This window comes from Pavona decussata, unplaced genomic scaffold (genome assembly GCF_977016875.1).
Source record: "Pavona decussata unplaced genomic scaffold, jaPavDecu1.1 SCAFFOLD_11, whole genome shotgun sequence".
Taxonomy (NCBI): Eukaryota; Metazoa; Cnidaria; class Anthozoa; order Scleractinia; family Agariciidae; genus Pavona; species Pavona decussata.
This window is the reverse complement of record NW_028145434.1, coordinates 177,173-203,353: the sequence shown is the minus strand read 5'-3', so window position 1 is coordinate 203,353 and position 26,181 is coordinate 177,173. Positions and strand designations below refer to the sequence as shown.

The 26,181-nt window shown below is 38.1% G+C and overlaps 1 protein-coding gene across 1 annotated transcript in view; it reads left to right on the top strand.

Moving 5' to 3' along the window:
* Positions 1-26,181, top strand: part of LOC146488037 (E3 ubiquitin-protein ligase rnf213-alpha-like) — a 109,360-nt gene that overhangs the window by 20,434 nt on the left and 62,745 nt on the right. The window contains exons 6-21 of the mRNA XM_085120883.1: positions 903-1,114; positions 5,040-5,332; positions 6,052-6,308; positions 7,175-7,405; positions 8,116-8,308; positions 9,511-9,584; positions 9,761-10,076; positions 12,001-12,099; positions 12,513-12,629; positions 13,187-13,382; positions 17,370-17,675; positions 21,072-21,670; positions 22,635-22,794; positions 22,942-23,153; positions 24,156-24,470; positions 25,115-25,869. Coding sequence (XP_084977009.1) covers positions 903-1,114; positions 5,040-5,332; positions 6,052-6,308; positions 7,175-7,405; positions 8,116-8,308; positions 9,511-9,584; positions 9,761-10,076; positions 12,001-12,099; positions 12,513-12,629; positions 13,187-13,382; positions 17,370-17,675; positions 21,072-21,670; positions 22,635-22,794; positions 22,942-23,153; positions 24,156-24,470; positions 25,115-25,869 — 4,335 coding nt within the window. The remainder of the gene's footprint in view (positions 1-902; positions 1,115-5,039; positions 5,333-6,051; positions 6,309-7,174; positions 7,406-8,115; positions 8,309-9,510; positions 9,585-9,760; positions 10,077-12,000; positions 12,100-12,512; positions 12,630-13,186; positions 13,383-17,369; positions 17,676-21,071; positions 21,671-22,634; positions 22,795-22,941; positions 23,154-24,155; positions 24,471-25,114; positions 25,870-26,181) is intronic.

Below are 26,181 nucleotides of genomic sequence, written 5' to 3'. Positions count from 1 at the left end.
TGCCACATTTGTTGGTTTAACCAAGTTAGAACGTTTAGCACCCAAGTTATGTGATCTTTGACCAACTTTTTTGTTGAATGAATGTTTTGATTTCAATATTACATTCTCACACATTGTACCAAAGTTGTATCATTTAGTTGATCCAAGGAATTCCTCGAGCACTTTGCAGTGTCAGGTGTTAGATCTTATGAGTCTAAAAAAAAAGCAGGCCACAGTTTGGATTACTTTTATGTGTTTGTCGAACATTGCCTAACTCAATAATGTTGAGGTTCTCACAGCATAAAGCAATTTCGTGGATCGCAGATCCCCACAACTCGCCCCATGAACAAATTAGGTTTGGCAGTTGCCTACCTAACAAGCTCGTGAAAACGACGATTCGAACATCATCAACCAAACAAAATAGAACTCACCCCCATCCCTTGCCCCCATTGTTTAGCCGGGGCTTTTAATTGTTTTGCGTGTTAAGCAAATAACATTATGTACATAATGCATTCCCGAAGTCCCGCATGGCGTCCACGAATCATTGTCGCTTAGTTTGATGGGAGTACACTGTACCACTTTTAATACGGTTGCCCAGCTATTCACATCTGTATTCATGAGTTGGCTCACAGGAGCCTTTGATTATTAGATCGAGTTAATGTTACTGAGTCTAAGTACACAATAATGCCTCGAAAAGTTTTATACTTGAAATGGCTGCCATCATAGTAAATAATAGCTTGTTCTTGAAATGTGTTCAAATTGTTTAATTGTACTGGGCATATCAGAAACTGCTTCCCTGAATTCTCTTTTCTATGAAGAAAGGTTTTTGTACCACTGTATGGAGTAACACTAAAAACGAGAATGAGTTCAACTACCGTGCATTGATATGCATCGATGTTGTGCTGGATTGTATTTCGTTATAGCTCTCTTGAAAATGGGTATATCCTGGTTGAGGCAAGGCTTTTGGTACCACCTACATATGTTTCGCACAGAGTCCCGTACAAGTACATCGTATGGAAAGCAAACAGAAAAAAATCACGAGAGAAAGGAGAGTATTTGTGGGACCGTTTAGTTGGCTGGGGATTTGCAAGCAACAGAAGCCTTAACATTCCAAAAGACTACTGTAAACCAGAAGGTATTTCTCGTTATCATGTATTAATATATGGGTTTGTTCAATCAATCACGTGTAATCATTTATTGCTACATTTCTATTTTATCTGGGTGTTAGTTCCACTGGGGCAACTACATCCTTAATTATTTCTATAGTACTATATTCTTTGTCTGGTCAACATTGTTCATGTGTCAAGATGCGAAGAGCAACACTCTGGCACAGTCATGAATGGCATGGGGTGTCGCTGATTTTTCGTTGGTCTTCTTGTAAAAACAAGCGCAAACAAAAGTGTATGCCAGGACATCAAGGCTAACACGAAGTAACAATGTTCTCCTTTTCAGGCGGTAACCTAAGAAATTTACCGCCTGATGCACCACTTATTACCGCCTAAAATCCCTTGAAATTCTTGAAAATTCAACGGGTAAAAGAAAATGTAATATATATTTGTTTCATCAATGTTATGTAGTCGGTATATGATCCTTGCAAAAGAAAAAAAATCAATCACACAGCTTTGTTTTGTGAGTGTTTTTTATTCCTTTCAAACTGTGAAGCAAGACCCGTAAGTTATCTTTTGACGGGCTTTCTGTCACAATTCCACGGTAGCAGATGTCATTTCTTCTCAAGTGCGTGTCTGTTGTTCACGTTCAGTAGTTCAGTAGAGGTAAACAAATATGTAATATGTTAGCAACGAGAAATCAGTTAGTTGGACTTACCCATAGAAAGTATCAGCTTGAGAAAACTCGTATTGCTGAACTGATTGACCAACACTCACGTGTGGTGATGGAAAAGGCAGTCTTCATCATGAAATGCTCTTCGTTCAGGTCAAAAGTGTTTATTGTTTAAAATGTATTTTCAAATGACGCATTGAAAGAAGTCTTGAAACTAAAAAAGCCTTCAAAACGTGGCTGAAAAACGAATGTGTACATTTAAACATTTGTAGCGAATTTCGGTGCGATTTTAGAAAAGACCAAATGCATTTCCACAGACTTGTGACCAGCACAACATAGTACTATTTAAGTGACTTTTAATAGTATTGTCCTTCCTACCGTCATTAACTTTGGGTTAAGATACAGAGAGCAGCACTTCAGTTTCATCCCCCACCATACGATGTTCTTTCATATTAAACCATCAAAAAATTGCCTCAGCTTGCAAAAAACCTTCCTCCTTCTTCTCTCCCAACAAACTTTAAGCTTTCTCGTCAGTAGGTACATTTTGTTTCATTGCCATTCTCATGTTCATGGTGCCCTGAATTACTTGCTTATATTTATCGTTTTCTCTTATAAAGTATGCGTTTGCTTAAAAAATTAATTTTGGTATGAAGAAACTATAATGAACGTTATTTCAGCCGGCCTAAAATATTTAGGATCACAGTTTGAAAGTCAAACTAAAATTGCGAATCAATAGAACTATGGAATTCGTGCGACAGGTCCCTGTTCCGCACACTAGCGGCCAGCAGAGAAAACGAAGATTTGTGAACCTTCAATCGACTTTACATTCAAAGTACAAAAAGAGGATTTCGCTGTAAAAATTTAACAGAAGTCTGAGAAAATAAAGCAACAACTTGTGCTCGGGCGCGATAAATTTTGCATTCGTGAAAAGAAACAAGCTTTCTTCACTAATTTTTTTTAAACTGTGTGATTGTCGGTGCTACAAGGTCAGGAAACAAGCACACTGGCGGTTCACCTTTGATATGTAACTTGAATTATGTGACAATTTCTAGGCCAAATTTCAGCTCAGCACTGTTCGTCTAAGCTACCGGGGCCACATACTGCCTACACATTTGCAAGATGTGACTGCAATCATGCAGGCGATTTGAAAAAGAATGCTGATGTTTGGAAATAAAACCACACCAAACGTCGTCGATTAGCAGATATGAGGGCTATTCCTTTAGTTCTAGTTTAAAAACCAAAAACTGGGGAATTCGTGAAAGGTTTCAGGAAATTTGGTCATTTTTGTTGAATGTACGCAATCATGTAGCATAAACTAACAAGCATTTCCTTGAAATAACAGAAAATTTTTTTTTTGAGAAAACCGACCTCTTCAGGCAGTGAGTAAGGGCTTGGGGGAGGGCCCTTCAAAGGACCCCCCCCCCTCCTCTGAACCATTACCCCCCCCCCCCCCCCCCACCCTAGCCTACGGGCCTGGAGACACAGTACATTAAAAGTAAACACTCTCACAAGGACCTGAAGCCAATCAAAAACAGCGCATTGTAAACAAAGTAAGTAGTCTGACATGGCCCCAAAGCTAATCAGAGACATGGCATATTCTCAACACAAATAATCATTTTCACACTGGCCCGCAGTTGATCAGAGATATGACACATACTTAATAACATGAACACTCGGGTAAGGTCCCGAAGGCAGTCAGAGACAGCATGCATTCTCAACAAAATAAGCACTCTAACAAGATCCCCAAGTCAATCAAGGAAACAGCGCTTAGTCAACAAAAGGAGCACTTACCCAAAGGCCCCAAGCTTATGAGACTGACAAGGGCCCAAATGCAATCAGAGACACAGCCCATCCTCAACAGAATGAGTACTGTAACAAAGCCGGAAACAAATTAGAGACAGCGCATTCTCAAAACAATAAGCACTTTGACAAGAACCCAAAGCCAATCAGAGACACAGTCCATTGTCAACAAAATAAGAATTCTGACAAGTGCCCGAAGCCCAAATCAGAGACGAAAGGATTCTCAATAAACTAAGAACTCTAACAAGGGCCCGAAGGCAATCAGAAAAACAAACATAGTATCAACAAATAGACACTCCGACGGGTCTGAACTGGTCAATCGGAGGCACAACAGGCACAGAACAAATAAACACTCTTACAAAGGCCTGAAACGACTCAGAGGCAAAACGCGGCTTTAGCAAACAGACAATCTGACAAGGGGCCGAAACTAATCAGACTCACTACAGTATTAACAAATAACCACTCTGACTAGGTCTAGGAGCCAAAAGTACACTAAAAGATACATTCTGGCCCAAATTCCGACGCCTGCAAAGGTGCACTGAGGCATTCTTTTTATGAAGTACGCGGACGCATAAAAACTATTTAGTTGCACGTGGTAGCAACTTATCACCCATGAAGGAAAGGGAAAATGGAAAATCAAGATCTACTGAATGCTAAATTGTAAAAATGTAAAGGAGTTTAATGCTTGAAAAGTTTTAGAAATGAGTCCAGTTGATGTGGAGAAACTACGTGTTGTCGTTGGACTTGTCAGAAACTGACAAGACCTCAGGTATTAGGAAAATTTCAAACACGTTAAAGGAATTTATGACGGCGAAGACATAGACAGCGTACTAGATAAATTAAGTAAAGAAGACGAAGAAATCTGGCGTAAAATTGACTGAAGAAGCAAAACCAAAGAAGCCACCACCACAGAATTAAACAAATCCCAAGAACAAATATGCTGTGACGACGAAAGACCTCTTAGTATTCTTTGTACCCTATCATCAATAAATTGAGTAAAATTAACTGTTGTGGCACTCTTTGCAGGATTGTATCTCATCAAGCAATCTGTGTTCGGTGTGTTTGAAACCTTACAATAAGTGACCTGTATCCGTTTAAAAATTTGAAAATTTTGGAATGCAAAGAAATGTGAATAAAATTGTTGTTGTTGGTGGTGGTGTTTGCACAGACTTTGCGACTTGCGTAGTATAGTAGTATTCAAATGCCTGAAAATGAATCCTTGAATAGGGTACAGCAAGCTTTTGTCCGGCTGTCAAGTGGCTTCTAACGATTCCTGGTATGTTTATTGTTATGGAAGAATATGAGCACTTTTGAACAAAAGATAAACCCTTGAAAATGTGTACATTTTTCATGCTTTTTTGTGTTAATACTTCCCTTTCCGGAAAGTTCCTTCTTTTTTTTCTTTATTTATACAGCGGTGTGGCACCAGTATGATGACACAATCTTCAGCTCGCCCTTCTTTTTTTTCTTTATTTATACAGCGGTGTGGCACCAGTATGATGACACAATCTTCAGCTCGCCCAACTGGTTTGAAAAAGCGCGCAACATAATGCCAATTCTAAAGAGCATGGATCCTGTTGAAGGAAGGATCATTGCGACTCGGGCATTACTGCCTCCTTGGAAAGGGTTCCTAGTGGACAACGTAGATACAAGTTTGACTGCCTGGGATGCAATAGAAGTTATCAAGAATTTGGCTTATTGTATGACACAAACACAGGCAGAGGAATATGGTGTCTACAGAAGGAATGTTCCATCGTCTTTTGACTTTGAAAGAGTAGGTCACTACTTTATCAGTTTCTATGTTCATTTTACTGACTTGTTAGAAGCAAGGGAGAGCACACGATTATGCTAGAGTTCTTTCCACTAATGCCTCTAATTCCGGAGTCAGTGTCTTATGTGATTGAGTCTGTCATTTATTATCGCCTTGTGCTCGTAATGAATCACTGGTTTTCTCCCTTGACAATGTAAAACATTATTTTCAAACCAATTCAATCTGGATACAGAAGAGATCCATAAAAAGCAGCTGGGTCTGTCGCTTCTTGTGCAAATACCCTGAAGTCATTCTATTGTCTTTAAATAATTTCTGGCTATTGCTACAACCTTTAAGTAATGATGAACTGAAAGGTATTTCTGCAATTCTAGTAAATGGCACAGTAACTGGCTTCATCATTTATGACTCAAAACATCATTTCCAGACTTGTACCAATAACACTTGGCTCGATGATGCAGTAATTTCGAATGAGCAGTTGAAGGCATCCAGGCACAGATGTGAGGAAGTGAGGAACACTTGACTTTTCACGAAATTGAACCCGTAGCTACATATCCAGGGAATCGCTTCTTACACCAGCACGATTTGGTGTTCTGTACTCAATGAGTCATGCCGTGTTGATACAAGTTTACACAGTTAACTTATTCATTCACTGTTTCTTATTTGCCATTCATTTCTGTTTAGTTGTCAAATTGTTCCATCATGTTCTCTTTTTTACTCCTTAGATTCTAAAGGACTTTTTCAAACCCAAGATTCACCAAAATTATTTACCACCGTCAGATGGCCAAGAAAGCAGCGGAAAAGTTCCTCGTCTGGTGTCATCAGTTGCAATTGCTTATGTGCTGTTTACTCACAAAGTGCATCTTGATGATGAAGATTATGCCAAATTATTTTCATCTTTGATACTCTGGCCAGATCCCAACAAAACATCTTGTACTGCATTTCGCAAGCTTCTCAACTCCTTTCCTAGTGGGGAATGGCAGTGAGTGTTTCCCTATTGTATTGTATTGTATTGTATTGTATTGTATTGTATTGCGTCAGTACTGAATACTAGCGCTTGGAAATGTAAAAGTAAATGTCATCATTTTTATTGATGTATTTGACGTTCAGCCAAATAGTTGTTTCACAAAGTGTGTTATCCTTAACAAAGCTTACAATAATTCGTAGTCCTTAACAAAGGACCATGAATGTAGCTTTCCCAAGTTGGTTTACCTCCCTTGGCTCTTTTAAATCATTTTTGAAGAATACGTATGTCTCTTTTAAAGTCAGTTTTTTTTATATGGACCTGGCGTGTTCGTGGTCCATTTCACAGGATTCTTCATGTCACCCATCATAGATTAATTTCTTATTTCTGTATATATCTTAAATGTTTTTAATCCTTTGGGTGGCTGCCTTGCAAGGCTCTGAGTTTCCCGTTGGCCCCTTTCCCTCTTAGGCAACCTTTTTAATATTTATGTAATTATCTGTACTATTCATATCTATGTGGATTGCCCAATAAAGTTTGATAGAAAAAGTTGAACCCATGACCATGCACCACCTGTACTATCTGACTGCTGAAACTGAAGAAAGATTCTTCGTTAGCTAGGTCATTTACGTTTTTTAGGTTACATACTGCTAGTTTGTTATCATAGCAAACCTAGTAAATTACCTAATTGTGGCTCGCTTCCGGTCTCTCTATAACTCCAAGCTGTTACAAAAGGTCATATATTAGAGCAGCGGTTGAGACTAATAACTTTACCTTTGTAGTCATTCGTAGAAAATATTAATGCAGTTTACTTGCCTACGAACGTACTGACTGACTGCATTCCCGAGCTGCCATGTTTTGTTTGTCTTGTCTTTGTCTGCCAGGAATCTCGGGGAGGCAATTCAGGCCATTTGCAGATATGCTGCCAGGGAACGTAATGACTTACATGACTGGCTGTTTGCAGTGCCTTTGGTTCACTTCCTCACTCAGACATCAGAACCATTTAGTAATGCAGTGTTGCTTATGGAGGAGCCTGAAGGTAAAGATGACACATGGTGGGGTGGAACTGGATTTGGAACGAGTTCTGTGAGGCAAAGGAATCTTACAGGGAACAGGTAATGATGATTCTCTGATACATTATTCATGTTACTGAATATTTTGGCAGAACTGCTTTCAAATATGTGTGAGAGTAAATGGTACGTGAATCAAACTGTATCCACCTTTTGTGATGTTAACATGTTACCAATTTTTAAGTAGAAGAAATACGAAGTGGAGCTGGAAACATCTCAACATTCTTTCCATAAAAATAGACTGAGCACCCTAGAAAAGCTGGATCCACAGAAAAACTGACGTCAGCAGACGGTCAAACATGCCTGGGTACAGCGTAAAATGGCAAAACGATTTCAGGCAACAAAACATTCAAATGCTTTTAAAACGATGCAAGAAAGTGTTACTAGCTTCAATCAAACTTGGCCATTATGTTTCAACTTCCTTCCATCTATGGGTGATCAAGCATATGAAGCATTTTTATCTACAAAGTTAAGATTAAAGATCAAAATGTTGGAGCCGTGAAACACAGTGTGGCTTGTAGAATTTTACGTTCGACCACTGTATTTGTTAATCTCCGGTCTATGAAACTTTGTAATCATCTAAGTGAATTGTATACAATTCATGCGTTTGAGAGAACCGAGCTTTGGGGCGATTTTTTAAAACTTCCTGGTATGAAATAAAAAAAAAATCAATTCTACCCTCCCTTAACTGAAAAAAACAAACAAACAAAAACAAAACACAAATCATGATGGCGCTACTTTTTCTCGTGTCTTAGCTGTCCTTCTTCTTTGATAAACTTGTTGTCACCTTTGTTTGAGCTGGACCCTCTCTTCAGAAGGACGTTTCTTCTGGTAGTTCCTTGTCGAGCATTTGGCAAAATTGCATCCTCAGGCAGATTTGCACCCGTTGAAATATACACCACACTTGCCAGGAGTTTGTCTGAAAGGGATTTCATCATATCAGATGAGGTACATATTTAATGGATATATTTATAACTTTAACTGAATCGGGATAAGTTGCCCCAAAGTGTTCTAGTTTTGTGGATTGTTGCTCTTAGCCTTGACTGAATGTATCATTTCAGAATCTTTTGCTGTCATTCTTAAATCAACTATTTCACCCTAAAATACACATACATGTATGTCAACATAATTCTCCGATCTACCAAAACGTTCACACAATGATTTCTTTGTAATATCAATGCCAGGTAGTTCAGGCTGACAGATACTACGCAATGTTATGCACACTTTATTAAGTTTCCAAGGCCTACTCAGCTTTTGCGGTTTTTCTTGGGCGATACGTCCAGCCAAAGAGTTGAAGGTTTCACTTACCATGCAAAGCGTTGGCGGTTTTTTTCGTGTAAGCATGTAAGCCATTAAAGAGAGGTGTTAATTTCATGAGGTTGCAGCATGGCATTGGAAGACATATTGCGGGAAGACGAAATAGAGTCACCCTGCTTATTGCACAGACACCTCACGGTTTAAAACAGTTGAGCTGGCACAGTCACATCTTGGCTACAAAGCAGTATATCGACTGTGAAAGCTGTTGAATCTGTTAAACTGGGTCGCACGAACTAAAGTAGGCAATAATTACTGCTGTCCTCTAGATAGTTTTGGACGGGTGATCAGACTGTTCTGGGAATCAGGACTCCAGTTTTCGGTGTCATGCTATGTTGCCGTTGACAACTTGGTGTAGTATAAGATGCCTATTGTTTCATTCCTCACTTCAGTGAACTTGTTTTTTGAGGTTTTTATTTAGATGGTATTATAAAAATATTATGAATTCTGTATTCAGTTCAATCGAACTCACCTTTCGCGTTAGACAATGAGTGGAACAATGTTTAAGGACAACGTCAAGTGTGAACTGTAGTTCAGAGCTAGGAATTTTTTTGTCCTAAAATTGTGTTTCTTTGCACCCAAGCTGCAACAAAATATTTTGGAGCCTTTGTTATGTTGTCATTTCATGTCATGTCATGTCATGTTAGTAAAACAATCATATTCGAACGTGCTCTATATGAACTGATTTATCCATTTTAGCAATATAAGCCATGTCGGCGAACCCTCGTAGAATTATTGTTAATTGAATACTCTTTCATTAGGAGGATTGTTGTATTAGTTTAGGGCTTATGAAGCCTGAGCCAAACATTCTGCTTCGTTTATTTTACTTTATGTAGGAGGAAGCTGTTTCCACCTGCTTGCATTTAACACAGGAAGTTGTCAACAAAGCCATGGAAATCAGGACCAAAAAGTAAGGATTGTGATGTTTTTTTTTGAAAGTAGTGTTTAGTATTGATTACATATAATCATCGTCATGGGGAAAGATTGCAAGCATTTGAGATTATTTATAAAATGCTTGATTTACACTACAATAGGTTTTAATACGCCTGTTGCTGAAAGTTTTTTTTTTACTTCATTTCCTCTTAGATGTCCCTCTGCTGATGATCTTGTCATTTTGAAGCAAGAAGCCATTCTCTGTGCCAAGTCTTGTTTGCAGATTCTAAAGGCTCTTGTTAACTCTCGTTGTGAAATACAACTGTTGCTTGATTGTTTACGTAGTATTGGGACATACATCTCAGAGGAAGGCAACACAGGTGTGCTAGAGAAAGAAGACAAAAACTGTTCAAAACAAACGAGCAAAATAGTTGGGGAGAGTTTTGAAGTTGTAAAGAAATGGTTAAAGAAGACGTTACTCAGCAAACTTCCGTGTTATCTTACAAGTGAAACAGACAAAGAGCTTGAGGTACATGCATGTTTACCGCATGTTTACCTGAATTTAGTTCTTTAATTGTGCGTGGAAAAATTGAAAGGCAGCTAGAATTAGTAGCAAGGCGTTTTCTCTTTATATGTCTTAAACGTTGTTCCTGTTACAATGCACACTGAAAACTAGACCAAACCAAAATACCTCAAGGCTGTGCAAAAGCCAGTTTTCTGTACCGCTGCATTTATTAATGAGGTAAGTGCTAAGCGTGATTTACTTCTCCCGGAAAATGATGTTCTGACAATTTCTAATAGTCAAAGGAGTGATCTTTACCGTATGAACTTAATCAGCCTGTGAGAAAAGGGCATGTTAGTGAGTCTGGTTTTTCAATGGGAGTCAAATCCATGACCCAGTACTAGTCAGCTGACCAGCAGAAGTGCAATATTAACTTTTTAACTACAACCAAGTCTCTGCTAACTGGAACCTCCTGCAGACAAACACCTCACTAAAATGGGTACTCTTTGGTGGTCCTAGCCACAGACTAACACTACACTTAGCGCATACCGGTACCTTTCTTCTTAAGGTTGTGAGTGTGTCAGCACGTGCTGAAATTAGCTGAGACAGACAGAGCAAGTGGTCTCTTAATTTCGTTTGCTATGGAATTTAAAGTGCTAATTTTCTTCAAATCACCCAGTGTGTATGTGCGGAAGCTTATGTAGGGTCGAAATTTTAGAGAAAGTCAGGTCGCAAGGAAGTGAATAACCCAAACTAATTGCATTTTTTTATGTTTGCCTTGGGAACCCAATCTCGTTCTCAGACTGTGTTCCTTTTGGTCAAGAGCAAGGAAGCAAGACGTTTGGCCTCCGCTGACCTTAGCACATGTGGGTTCTGAGGACGAGATTGTTGGGAACCCAGTTAAATCTAGCCCGTGTGCAATTACCCAAAAAATCAAGACAATGTTTTTATGACCATGTATAAAAGAAATCGAATTTTAACAGAAAAAAGTTTCATATATTGGGGATTTTCATTTGAGAAAGGTAAAAGAAAAATTGCAACGCATCGTTGTGTTCGACCGTACGTGGTAGTTTTCATCTCTCCATAGCTAAGTTCACTTGTGATATTGAACTTTCTCCCAACTCTTCACTCTCTGTCTTATTAATTTTACAAGAACTTGGTACTTAGTTCTGTTTTTGCCATGTGATCATCTTGCCATGGCCAGTAGACAAAGTTCTGATTAATTGGTGCAAAGTGTTAGAGGAATATCTCAATAACGATTTCGCCACACTTTATTTCGTATCACAGGTAAGTTCATGTAATTGCCTACCTTCGAGTAGGAAAGGCTAATCAAGGCAGATAACCAAATAATGTTAGCAGCAATTTTTGAAGCTCAAACGGTAATGAAAAACAGCATTAGTGTTTCATCGAGTGAAAGCTCTTGACTACGCCTAGAATTATTGCTTTAAATGTTGATATAACTTTTTCGTCTCATTATTGTACTCTCTTAATCGTTTACTGTTTCTGTCGAGCGGTAATACTGATTATTAAGTCTGCGTTTATTAAATTGCACAGTACTTGCTTAGATTAGAGTGCATTATGCACTGTGAGTCCTCATTTCAGTCATGGACCCCTGAGAAAATGTTTCTTTCAGCTCTCTGGTTAAAGAGTAAATTTAACACCGGGTGTCATGAGTGACCAATGATGAATTGAAAACGGAAATGCTTGTGAAATTGATGATGGAAAGCCAGTAACACTGAAACAGTACGGGAACGTTTGCAGTAAAAGCAATCAAACACGAATCCGAAATGCTTATTATTTTTCTGCATCAGTGTTGCGTTATCATTTTTAAAACTTTTAGATGGTAAAAGCAAGAAGAAGCTCCAGGTTATTGGAAAAAAAATAAGTCACGCTGTGAGCTATTTTGGTTACTTTTTGTAGCAAGTTTTCATGAACTTTGATGGATTTGTAGGTTTGGACAAATTTACTGTCTATTGAATGGAAAAGTGAGGGATGTCAAGAACGTTGGAGACGCAATTTGTCAGAGTTGTTGAAAATGCGTTTGGAAGAGGTAAGACACGATATTTTAAAAAGAATATATTATCGTGGTCCAATGAGTAAGTGGTGGGTTTCTGTGTGTTCAATATGGTAATTCAAGGCATACGAGAGTAAAATAAGGATACCAGGTGAAAAGGCAGGCTGCATGGCTAAATATCTTTTTCGGGGTACTTGAAAAAGACGAATTTACAGCAATCTGTACAAAATAATAAGGCTTCATGCCCAGAGGTAAGGCTTTGACCTATTGCAATTAACTGACCATTCATCGAAGTCAAAAGGCTGGGAGCCATCTGAATCCAAGTCGAGGTTGCGAAATATTGAATGAAAGGGCAACTAGTTACTGTTCTACATTTCCTATTGTGCCAGGTTTAACCCAGAAAGTGAATGTGCACATCTCTAAGTGATGGATTTGGTTTTTCTGTGTAGTGTGACTGCAATGATTTGGTTGAAGTCTTCACCAAAGCCAATATGGCAACTCACCAGAACTGCGTTCAAGACTTAGTGTCTGAAGTAACGTTTAGAAAAGTTGAAAGCATGCTTCAGGTGAGATAATACAGTAAAGAAGTAAGCTTATAGAATGTATTTTATATTACCCAACTAAATACAACCTATTGGTGTCATCCACAAAGCCAAAGGTATTGTACAATGTTAATCGGATTTGTTAATTGGAAGCAGTAAATTACACCTAAGTAAGCAATTTGGTTCGGTTTAACTGTAAGCACTACAGTAGTGTTCATCTTAACATTGCGTCTATCTCACTGATTGAAGCTCATTTTCTATGAACAGAAAGGAAAAAAATTGGAGAAAGCTGCCTCTTTTGCTTAATTATTTGGTTTTAATGTTTCGTCCAAGAAGTCACGCACTATCATTTGTCCTGTGTCCTTTTGGTTAAGAACGAAGACGCTATCAAAGAGATTAATCATCAATCCGAGAGAAAGAGGAAACTTTCAGACATACAGCAGCTTACTTAAATATTTTTTGAAAGTTCAACTCCAAGAACAATCGGTTTAGGCAGTGTTGACCTCAATGTTGTTGCATGACAAATGCCCATCTCCTCTAAAAAGGTTAAAGAATAACACATCCAAGTATCTTAACTTTAGAGGGGAAGTGAAGGTGAGGAAGTGGTCAACAACCTGTGGAAGCATGGACTGGAGTCTCCCCAAGCCTCGAAGTGTCGAGATCTGCTTACTTTGATGCTAACAAGATGTTGGCCACAGTCACCAGGAGACCCAAGCAAAGCAATTCTCAAGCACGTTTTAACATGGAAACTATGGCCCTGTTTTCTTCAGAGATTTGGTAATTATTTCCGTTTTACCACTAAGTGGGTAATTCCCTTTGGCATGTGTAACGAACCAAGAGCATTTCAAAGTCTTAGCATTCATGTCCTATGCACCTTAAAAGCACGCCTTCCTCCTGCCTGGCAGTTCGTGTCATCCTTTTTTCCTCGTACATTTGTCTTTTTTGTTTAAAAGAAATATTAACGAGAGAATGTGACGTTTCGGCGTCATTCTGCCATTATCAAATGTAAATTATTAAGGCTGTAGGTTAGAATTTATGGCAGTTTAAGTGTGAAAATGAGTAATGTCAACTAAGTAAACAATATCAGCTAAGTAAACAGTTTTGCACGAATGGAGTCCGCTTACGTGTTTAAAGTAGGTCTTCTTTCCTTAATCAATAGCATTTAATAAATCAAACATTGCAACTTCCCTCTGCATTTTTTAGGATGTTAAATTGTCCGTGCAACCCGATTCGCATTACTTTGCCTTTAAAGACCAAATCTCAGCTGAAATTGTACGGAGAGATTGACGTGATCTTTCCTTGAAGATTAGAAAAAATCTTCAACAATTTACAACCCATCTTCACGAGTAGGAAACTCATCCAAGACCTCCCCAGTAAAAATATAATGTGATCACTCTGTGATCACACAGTGATCACACGTAAAAACTTTTACATGTGATCACAGATGTGATGTGATCAGAGATGTGATCATGGGTGTGATGTTAGGTTAGATCACAGGTTCTGATCACACATAATTGTTAGCACTGTGATCACAACAAGTGTGATCATGCTTGTGATCACAGTTACCCTTATGATCACAGTATTAACGTTGTGTGAACTACATAAGAACATAAAGCACAAAAAACAGGAAGTTAAACAAATTGTACAATAATGTAATAACAACAACAAATTTTGTTACAGTAACTGTCAAAAACGAGCTACATAAATGTGTATATAAAATACTGCCCCAAAGTAATAGCCTTTCAGTGGCTATTTGAGGCGGGGGCAGAACTTCCATTAAAGAACGGCGCAGTCTGTTGTGCAGTGGAATAAGCTAAAATAGTATACAGTTTGACAAGTTGAGAACCACAAGGGTAACCGTGAACTAATATTTTCTTACAGTTCAGAAGGATGCTAACCGTGAATCACTTTCGACCTAAAAATTCGCTGTTATTGTATTATGCGATCGTCATGTTGCTCACCTCAATAATTGGAACGTTCTTCAATATTCTTTCCCTTGTGGAAACGTGGACTAAAATACAACTCGCAAGAGTCATTTCGTTTTCAGCAGACCAAAGAAGTCCTCTCAGAGAGTTCTCGATCAGAGTACGAACTTCAAACATTCAAACTTCAAACACCCGCGGCGAACTTCAAACATCCAAGTGGCTACGCAGTCGGAGACAATCCGACAGAACAGTCTGTTGTTTACAAAACGGCCGGGTCCAGATCTTCGCTTCAGAAACCCAAAACATTAAACTGTTTCCCAGACTGATAAGGGAAGATACTTCGCATTGAAAACGTTCCCGCTCTTCTAAGTCAAATTACCAACGGTCGAGTTTATTTTCAGGACCATTTTTGTAACGCGATCAGGTAGTGGTATTAAATTTGAAACAGGTTCATGACGTTTGGCCAATAAGATTAAACCCGCAGATGTCTCAAGAGACCTTTTAGATAAAATTCCGACACGCACGTGTCACGGAACTCAGAGAAAAGGCGCTATATTTCTCGAAACTGAAGTTAGAATCGTACCTTGAAAATATTTTTCAGTGTATATCAGTGCTTTGTCGCGAACATACAAAAAAGCAGCCTTGATTTTTCGCCTTGGATTGAGTAAGTGAAATGAATCGAGCAATTAGAAGGCACCATATTCTACAACAGTAATATCAAGATTGAATTTGATCGTCCAAATAATATTCATTGTTAGTCGTTTAATAAGCTGCTATAAAAATGTTGTACCGGACTGATGAACGCAGAAAAAAACATGTAAGAGTAAGCTTTTGACGCACAAAAAAAAAACCAAACCACGAAACCAGAGAGTTACATGTAACGAAAGACCGGAACGACACGCACTGTGAAAGAAAGATTCAAATTAACGTCCCGAGTTTAGTGCGGTAAGTCATTGGACTGTTAAATTACTGGAGTATGATTTTTTTTACTCCATTTATTGTTAACAGATATTTTGGACCATTTGAATGAGATGGTAATGTTTTTGATTTTCAATTTTACCCTACCCAAACGTGATCACGCCATCACTGTAGAGAATCACGGTCAGTGGAGTGATCACACCCTGATCACGGGTGTGATCACTCCAATCACGCATTGCTGAAGGCGTGATCACGGTGAAAGGAGTGTCACGCCCGTGATTTGTGATCACGTTGTGATCACAAAATATTTTTACTGGGACTAAGAGTGACAGAAAACAATCCATAACTAGTGAATCAGCAATGTGTTGTTTACGAATTCAAATGTAACTTGTGTAATTCAAGGTATGTCGGATACATGCTCTGACACCTCTTTCAATGCATTAATGAACATAGATATTCAGCTACTGGAAACCATCTTCCAGAAAGTCACAACCTTGACCGACCAAATATGAAGAATTTTTAAAAGACTCATTAATAATTCATAAGCCCATTGACCTATCAAATGGTCGATAAAAAATCACGTGCAGTGGTTTAAGAAACCGACCAAACCTCCTCCTTATTAGTATGCGGTGTTTAATGTTTTTCTCTTGACACGCTTTTCCAGGAACGTTTTTGAAGCCATTCAAAAAACTTTAAAGACGTGTGCGCCTCGTGGTTTTAAATCTCGATAAAACACTGCTGCTCGTGTTTTAAACATTACATGAAATTGATCAAGGAAAGGAGACCAACTTTAAACACGCAAGCGGACTCTATCCGTGCGGACATTGTTTAATTAGTTGACATTCATTGTCGCACTTAAACCGCTCTAAATTCTAATTTTAAACTGCTTGTATTGCTATTTGATTGATTTTGTTTTTGTGACACCATAAGACCATATTAACGTTTGTTAGTCGGTTCCCTTTTTACCACTGTGTAACCAAGTCTGTTATGCACTTTGATGTGTTTTCGCGTTCTCTCTCTCTTTTTTTTTTCGTGCATACTTAAAATTGTTTTCTTTCTTAAATTCATCAACAAACCAAGCTTTAAGATCGATTTACTGGTAGTAGCATTTCCACTTGTGACATAATAACTGAATCTTCTTTATCCATGAATTTGCGTGTGTTGTAAGTCCAGTATCACCGAAACGCGAAATGTCAACTTACTTTAAAGTGTTATATTTTCCTGAAATACAAAAATGTAGAAGCAGTACTTTTCTGTTGTCTTGTGCACATAGAATAAGATTTAACACCTGTAGTGCCCAGTAAGTTCTTCTTCATGACTCTTGTTTAGGTCTTGACCATTTAAGATATGCAGTGATTTATTCAAAATTAACTTAGGCAGAGGAAGCCAGAAAAAACATGTTTTTTTTTATTTCTTCTTCCCCTAACGTATAGTTTGAAATCACAAATAACCCCTTCCAGCCCATTTAGTAGCTTTATTACTCCACATTTGAAGTTCATGGGTGCTAGTGATGTTCATGTCTGATAACCTGCTTTCATCTAAGTTGAAATTACTTAATAAATCTCTATCTCTTTCAACCTCAATCTTTCACCCACTTTTCACATGTATGATCATTACATATATTCACGTAAACTTCGCATTTGACTTCAGAGTACAGATTTTCAACGACATTAACAATAGTCTGGATCCTATTTGGCTACCTGAACTAGGAAGAACAACTTTTTATAAACTTTGTATTTGCGTAAAATTAGTGCTAACTGTGAACACAAATGTTGTGATTTCTTAAGTCAATTCCCCCGTTTTGCAATTTTATCTTACTCTTTTACTCACATATAAATTAGAAATATATTCATGACAATTTTAAGCTGCGAGTTACATTCCCAGATTTATGTTATAACTTTGTTATCACTGTTAATTCCAGGGCGAGAGTCAGACTATAGCAGATTTCTGAAGAAAGAAGGACAAGAGCTTTTGATTTTGGTTCTTGCATCTCTGGAAGCTGCAATGGAATTTCTAAAAGATGGATCCATAGAATTTCAAATGTTGACTCTACTCCACGACAATTCGGAACGATTTCTGATGCTTTGTGAACAAATTAGCAAGAAAGGAAGTGAGCAAACCTCTTTCAAGCAAGTGTTAGATCAACGCTGTACTGAGATAACTGCATTCGAGGAGGAACGCGGAAAAGTTTGTTCCTTCATCAGAACTTGCTCTGTCATCAAGCAAGGTAAGAAGAAATCACTTTTGCCTGGGATGTTTTTCCTGTCTTGCTACATTCAAATAGAAACAGGACTAGGCACTGAAGCATAAAACCTTTCATGTGCATTATGCTTGAAATATCAACCTTTTTTGATCCAGTAGATATCTACTCCAATATCATTATGAAACAGTTTTTCCTAGTTACACTATAGTGCTTCGGAATGGCTAAATCTCATGCGAAAGGGTAAGCTGGTAGTTTTATACCGAATGAGAGGTCATTCCTGTGTTTTTGTTTGTTCAGTTGTGTTTTGGTATTCAAGTCAGCTCAACAATGTTTTCTTCTTTTCCCCTTGTTGTTCTGTGAGCATTTTTATGAACCTGTTAAGACACCAGATAACTAAAATGAAAGAAACTGTTTCATTGTTTTAAATGAATGTCTTATTGCAATTTAACAGACATACAATACTATAATTATTACAATGTTATTACAATATAGTAGTTTTATTATTATGATTATGATTATGATTATGATTATGATTATGATTATGATTATGATGATGATTATTATTATTATTATTATTATTATTATTATTATTATAAGTATATTAAATAACAAAAAATTACATAAAATGTTGCATTATTGCGGCAGTTGGTACTTAAAATAATTAACTCAGGCTTCTGTAAGTGGAAGAAGGAGCATATTGTTTTTCTTGATACATTAAATATACTTTTACATTTGGGGGTTATAAATTCGGAGAGAAACAACGCTTCTTCGTTAAGTTTCCAGGTGTATATATATCGCCTGATGAATAATAGTGTGTAGTTGTATTTCAGTATTCAATAATGGAATGGAGTTATTCGAGATTCCAAATAAAAGTTCTTCTTTGTTTGGAGTAACGTTTGCGTTATTGTTATCATTAAACCAAGACAGTCAAATTTTTGTGAAGTGCTGAGTGGAATGGGATTCAAGAAAAGTATGATCAATAGAGTCCTTTTCCCGTCAATAAATACAGCCATCATCTGTTTTAACTCCAAATCTGTGGAGTTCTTTCTTCGTAACGATAAATTTGTGTATATACTTAAAGGCCCATGTTTACCGAATAGGCATTGCGCGCGGAGCTGATTTTCGCACGGACAGAGAATCAGGAAATCACCAGCGAGCACCAAATAGCGAAAGTAATCCACATTTATCAAGTATTTATGAAGTGTGATTACCGCCAAAATTAATACTTGGTATTTTGCTATTCAGACATGCAGTTCTGTTATTCAGTTCTGGTATTTTGTTATTCAGACATGCAGTTCTGTTATTCAGTTCTGGTATTCTGCTATTGAGACATGCAGTTCTCTTATTATGTTTCCAAAATACGCTAGAACAGAGTACGAGTTGTTCTTGTCAAGAATTGAGTTGATTTCTCTCCTCTCGTTGTTTTAGAATTATTTTGTAGCAAAGTGAAGGTCTTATTTCACCATTTTTTAACAAAAGAGGTCAAAAACCCCATGATACTTCCCCTTTAAAGTGTGATTTCATTTTCATAAAAACAAAGCTTACGCAAAAGATTCATTCGCTTGTTTTTGTGAATTTTTCAAAGATCGTTGTTTAGTTTATTTCTGTACTGATTGCTATGAATTATCACAGTCAAGGATATTTTTTGGCTGGTGTATACATTTTCTCTGAGGTTTATAACGTACAGCCTTCTTGATAAGCAAAATTTACTAGACAGTGACAGTGCCGGTAGCATGCGTTGACTGTTCACAAACCGGTTCGCCTCGATCATCTTAAAAACCAAAAAGAATAATAAAAACAGAAAATATCATTTGGAGTCCATTTAAATTCCGCTTTTATAAGAGAGAAGGCGAAATGTTCTTAAAACTATCAAGGAACTTCCTAAAACAGTCATTAAAACACTCACCGAAGGTGCAAGCAAACCAGCAAATTATTTAATTTTTTCGTAGCGTACAAAACAAACAAAACCGATAAGAACAGTTCCCATTATACACATGTAATTAAGAGAGAATACAAGTTTAATTCAGAAGCAAACTAACAACGATAAAACCAAATGTTAGGCATCAATCAATTATTCACCTGCTCTGTGAAGCTTCCTACCGCTTGGAAATCACACGAACATAGATCGATAAAAATAGCAAACGGTGGATCCAAAGAAGGAACTTGCAGAGTAATTTCTTCCTGCTCCTTCCTCTCTTCAAAAGGATACTTTCATGCTTGGTTATCGTTCGTTGAAAGCACTTGGACGCAATGACCGATTTCAGTTTCTCAATTAAACAAAATAACATCAATCCAATCCAATTTTTTTAGCTTTTGACACAAATAATCTTTTTCTGTTTCTTGTAAGAGACACGAAAATTTACCTTTAGGAATTTCCTTCCTAGCTGCAGCACTTGATTTCCATGTATTTGTAGTACAAACAACCCGGCTTCAAGAGTCGAACTTCCAAAGAACCTCAAAGAACTTGTTTTTTTGGACACAAAATGCAGAAACCAACAAAATGTAAAACTGTCATGCTCAGCCAATCAGGAGCGAGTATTTTCGCCGCTCGACCAATCAGGAGTAAGTAATTTTGCCCTCGGTGAAAGGAAAATTACGAAAAAACTGCCCTCTGTTACAACAAATCAGCATTCAGTAATTTTTCCCTGTGTATTACGTTGTTATTGTTGATGACCAGTTAGCTGCATATGTATTGAAAATGTATATAACTGCAGAATTGATGAGCAACTCATAAGGTTATTACGTTCATACAATAAGCAAACGTTTATTAAAAATAGGAATTGTGGAGCTCCGCTTTTAGGCTTGGCTAAATGTATATTATGAGCCAAGGCTGAAGATTGCATTGATATTAATTTTAAGATCAGGCATTTGGGTATAGCCTTTACGACTTGATAAAATTGAAGGAAGTTAGTCTTGGTAAAGCCATATTTTGTTCAAAAGCCATTGAACGATAAGAAACTATCATCGCTTTTCAGCAGGTCTCTTGTCTCTAGTACTCCTTCTGAGAACCATTCTTTAATGAAAAAGGGTTTACTGCCGATTACGATATCCTTGTTGTTGAACTGTTTCATTTCAGTAGGCCAAATGCTAGTTTAAGGCCAAGGTTATACTAAACCTCTGTGACCGCGTTGGGCTTAAATACCTGTTAGTACTCAGTTTTAGAGGGAAGTACCGAAACGTATATATCCTTTTAGAAGTGTGAACCGAAAGGCCATGTGCTGCGTGGCACTTGTACAAACAAAGAAGTATTTACGTACTTATGAAAGAAGTATCTCTAGGTGAAAATCAAAGTGCCAAATAATGTAGTGTATACAATTGTGAAAAGTGGGATATGAGAGGTATATGTTTGGTTAGGTATTTTCCAACCATTATCTGATATTCAAACATACCACAATTTGTTGTCCATGACCTTTCTTTTAGTGGATCTGGATAAATTGTCAAGGCAGTCAGGGTTGGATGTTTCACATTGGTCGATTAGAGATCTTGTTCAGTCAACAATTGTTGGAGGAAGAGTACATCCAGTCGTGACATTTTTTGGGCTTTCACCTAAGGCCAAGGTAATGATTTCATCTCTCACCAAGCTAGGCGACAGTGTCCTGCTGCGACGATTTTGGAAAGAAAATGGCGATAACGCATTGAAGTTGAAGGCAGAAAAAGAAGGACGCAGGGTGTCTCTGAATGTTGATGATGTTGAAGAGTTGGTCTGGTCTCCTTCAATTGATCAGCTGCAATCTCTGCAACGGCGTTTCTTAACTGGTGCCATTTCGTTTGAAGAGATTGACAGGTTCTTCAAAGTGTTCAAAGAAAACGAACAAATTGCCAGAGAAATGAAGCTTATCATTTCTAAAAATGGCAGTAAAACTCAACGTACTGAATCAACCATCGACCAGCGCATCGAACAGATAGATCAATACTACAGGTTACACAACTGTATTGATGCTGCTAAGAGCATCCTGAAATTTAAAACGACTTTTCGTCTCCAAGGAAATTTCCAATTGGTAGAGGATCTGCACAACCAGGTTTGTTAATCTGTTGAATATTTACAGTTCCTGGTCTGTTCTCATTCCCTTTTGAACTTTTTGAAACCAAAATAACCGACGGTTGCAAATAATTTTTCCTATTTCAGACTAGACAATAGTTCTCACCGTCTTAGGCCCTGTTTATATGGAGAAAAGTTGTTCAGGGTAAAAGGGTCACTCCCTTACCCGAGCTACCCTGGGCGAGCCAACTTTTCCAACATTTCCCTACAAAACTTGGCGAACCGTTCACATGAGAAACAAAAAAGTTGGCCCAGCTGGGAGGGTGACCCGCCTGGTCTGGTCACCCATTTTCGATAGTAGGGTCACCCTTTTAGCCAGGCCAACTTTTTCTCCATATAAACACTTTGGCTCGCCTAGCCGGGTCAACTTCGTCAAGGCGGGACAATCAGAGCATGCCCGAGTGCTGTTGGCTCAGGCAAAGGGATCAACTTTTTTCTCATATAAACGCTCGCCGAAGTTGACTTAGCGGGGAGGGTGACCCTCTTTCCCAGGACAACCTTTCTCCATATAAACGGGGCCTTAGTAGGCCTCCATCAGTTCTGTGCCCAACATTGGTTATTGACCCTTAAAACTTGTTCTTTCGGAGTTGGAGCAAGCTTCGAATGTGGCTGATTAATCTGATGAAAGGTTTATTTTCTGTAATGGCTACAAGTTTGGATCTCTTTAGCTTATTTTTTTTCAATCCTAGAAAAAAAAATGAGAATAGTGGATAATTTTGTTAAGTTTGTTTCTCAGCTAGATTAGCTGTAACGTTATTCTGAGTAACTTTTACCAGTTCCTGTGATCTTCTTCATTACGTTTGTAAGTATACGTTTTTTAAAAAAAGTTGTTGTAACTTTCTGGTAGAGGAATGCTCAAATGGCCCTCTTATTATGGGAAAAAAGAAAATATTGATATTTATTTTTTTTTTATTTCATCCTGTTTTTTTTCTTTGTCAATATAGATGAACAGAGAATTCAAACAGCGACCGCTTAAAACTATGAATGCGGAGCTGCAGAAAGCTGGTCGATCGTTGTCCAGAATAACCACCAAGCATATAGAGTGCCTTGATGCTGTTACCAGATGCCAAACTTTCATTACCTGGTTGAGGAAAACTATTTCAGGTGATACACTTGCAAAATATGATCATCGGAGTGGGTTTTAGCTACACCACTGAAGTTTTTCCAAGTTCTTTTTCACTCGTTACTTTTTATAGTCATTAACATGATAGCAGGCATCTTTTATTGATAAACATAGATTTCGTTTGTTAGGTCGTCAAGAACTCAAAGTGTTTGTGGATTTAACCATGATCTCAGCTGGAGATGAAAACATAGAAAGGATCAAATTCTTACACACAAGTGGTCTAGCATTTGCTCCTCTAATCTTCGACCTGAAAGCCTCCTTTGGTTTTGGTGAATTGATGAAGACTTGTAAGCCTGTGTGGAGTGCAGTGGACAGAGACCCCACTCTTCCCGATAAATTGGTAGGCCAGCTTACCTTGTGACACCTATTTTTTCTGAACGCTTTTTTGTTTGTTAGTTGCGTTTTGGGATCTTGCGAAATGTAATTTTTGTGATGGACGTTCTATTAAGAGATGTAGCCTTTGTTAATGTTTGGGCTCTGCCGTATAAATAAGGGTTTCTACTTTTCCTACATAAGAGCGCCAATATCTGTCCACCCTGTCAATACCATTATGTCGTTTTAATGGCCAGGTGTTTGGTCGAAACACAATCTTATGCAGTTGTAATTTTATCTGAAAAAAGCGTTGTCAGGCCGACCACACTTTTAAGGTGATTGAATTGTTCTAAAGTGTTGGTTCTCATGTAGACGGATTTCCGCTGTATATGTTCTGTGAGAGTTAAGTATTTTACAATTACCATTAGTGATACCGTGTACCGATAAAGTAACATCATGGAAAACAACAAGTCAAATAGCATCCTGAATTTCATTAAACTATAAAATAATAAATCGTTCCTTAATAAGGCTAGTAATTCAACACATCCACTCCCTATCATCCAGATCATTGTCGAATTGGCAACCGACGTTTTTACGGGTGATGTTGGTTATGTATTAGTGGAACAAATTGTCATGGGAAATCCGCACGGTTTTTTTTTTTGGTATGTTATGTTGTAGATTCCTCCACTATCACCTGTGGCTTTTCAAGGGTATGACGCTTAGTTGAAGACTGGATGACATCAAATCGATCCCTACATTAAAAAGTATAATATCTGGTCTTTTTTCTTAGTCCATAGAGAAATGGGGTAATCTTTTCTGGTAATTATTGGTTCAAATACCACCGTATTTCAAACTTTGTTTCTGGCTTTTTCCTTGGTTTGTGTTCTCGCTAGTTCTTACCAAGAATAATAGTGGAAATGAAGAATGAAGCACTTTAACATATTCATTTATCATGACTTTTACCATTTCCAGATATTTTTGTGAGATTTATGCTATGTTTTGAGTGAATGTTTTGTAATGCATTGTGTAGATTGTCACCAGCCGTCAGTTGGAGTGGCTAAAGAGGGTTGAAACGTCACATGGTTCGGTGGCCAAGTCCTCCCTTTTTGAAGCTCAGGTCATCAATGAAAAGGGTGTGTACCATGTTGGGTGCCTCAGTGAAAGTGCAAGTGCTGCTATGGAAATGCTAAGCCTTGATACTGTCGTTGAACTCAGTGTACCTCAGGGTGAAAAGGGGGAACTCAAAGTTTACACCCTTGATGACTTGAAGGATCTGCAAAGTAAGCTGATGCTTATTGCTGCTAAAGCATCACAAGGGAAAGAAAAAGTGGACCGATTTGTTGATGTAAGTTTGGTGTTGTCATCTAATGGTATCACTTTTCCCTTCACGAAGATTTCTTACATATTAAATTTTTCTTGTACCATTTTCAACGTCTTACTGACTTTTCACAATTGTCAGTGTAGCTGCAGTTATTGTATCACAACTTCTAGGATCACAGTCATTAATTAGTACTTCTGAAATGGAGGTTTTTGTCAGAATCCTTTTGAGGTTTTTATTCTAGATAAATTGCTTGATACCCCTACTGGCAAAGCATTTACCAAGTGATCCTCATTTGTTCCCATTTTCATGTAAGGCAGTCAAAAAGTGTGTCCATAAGAGGTGTACACTTGTTCTTCAATTGTTAAAAACTGTGGGTAATCCTTAATCGTAGTTGACTAAAAAAATATTTGTTGTACGTTAGTGAAACAACCTCTAGACAAATGTTTAACTGAAAATTCGTTTGGGGTACGTATGTAATACAGAGGAAATGAAAGCTTAGGCAATCATCATTCATCTTGTGACCGTTGCTACCCACTGTAAGACTGCATTAAGGGCTCATTCTTGTCAAAATATAGTGGTAGGTAGCATTTGCGATTTTGGTTGGTGGTCTTGCATATTTTGGTTTTTCTCGTTGGTGACTTACTTAATTTCCTTTTGAAAATTAATAGATCTTGCAATGTGTGCTGCGACTTGCTGAAGTATACATCTCTCTTTGCGAAGCTGGGGAAGTAAGTCATCTCAAATGGAAACACGAATTCCAGTGTACACCCCAGCTTGCTGGCAACAACTCTCTAACGAAAGATCTGACAAGGCAAAGCGACCAAATGGAGCAGTGTTTTAAACAGTGGAGAGACGAGCTACAATCAAAGCGGTTAGAATACAGTGAGTTGAACCATTTCACCGCGAGGCAGTTGCTGTTCCTTCGAAACAAACTGGCAGTTGTTCAAGGAAGGGGCCCCAGAGCAGTGGATGGCATCCCCCTTGAGGTTTATAACCTGTTGGAGAGTGTGCTACCGGGTGTTGAGCCAGGCATTCTTAAGTCTGTGCTTTTGTCTTGTGGCATTTGTAGTCAGGAAACTGGCGAAAACATCGTGAGGTCTTATGGTTGGGGCAGCACTTTTCAGAGCCGCGTTGCTTTGGAACAACCTACACCACTAAAGGGTGTGCAGTTGTCAACGGTGGAGATGTTCCAGTCGCTTGTAGCAAATTTGGAATCGATCGGAACTAACTCTGATCCCGAGGAGATTGCTATTGCAGCAATGATTTCATGTAGAGATGCCAGTGAAGCTGATCTGATCGTATGGTGTGTGAAGAATGCCAACAACAAAGATCTAATAAGTGCCAAGTACTCAGAAGCAGTTGATGACCCCAGATATTCGGCACTGGTCGAGAAGGATATCCGCACAATAATGAAAGAGGAAAGGTGAGATACTTAGCAACGGTAATTTGGGTTTAACATTATCAAGCTTTAAAGGCCCTTTTATTTGAGAAAGAAAGTTTAAAATAGCCGAGTATGCGGAGGGTTTGCTTCTTCGGTTGTCTTATTTACGAAACATAACAATTATGATGCAACCTTTATGATTAAAAACTTAAATAGTCAGTTATGCCCAGAAATGCACCTAAAGCTGAGTTTGGGTACTTTATACAAAACAGACCTTTCTGTCATTTTCAACTACTTCATGTCTGACTGCTATTTGAGTTTCAGTAAGACTTAAGGTTAGAGGATACCTTGTGA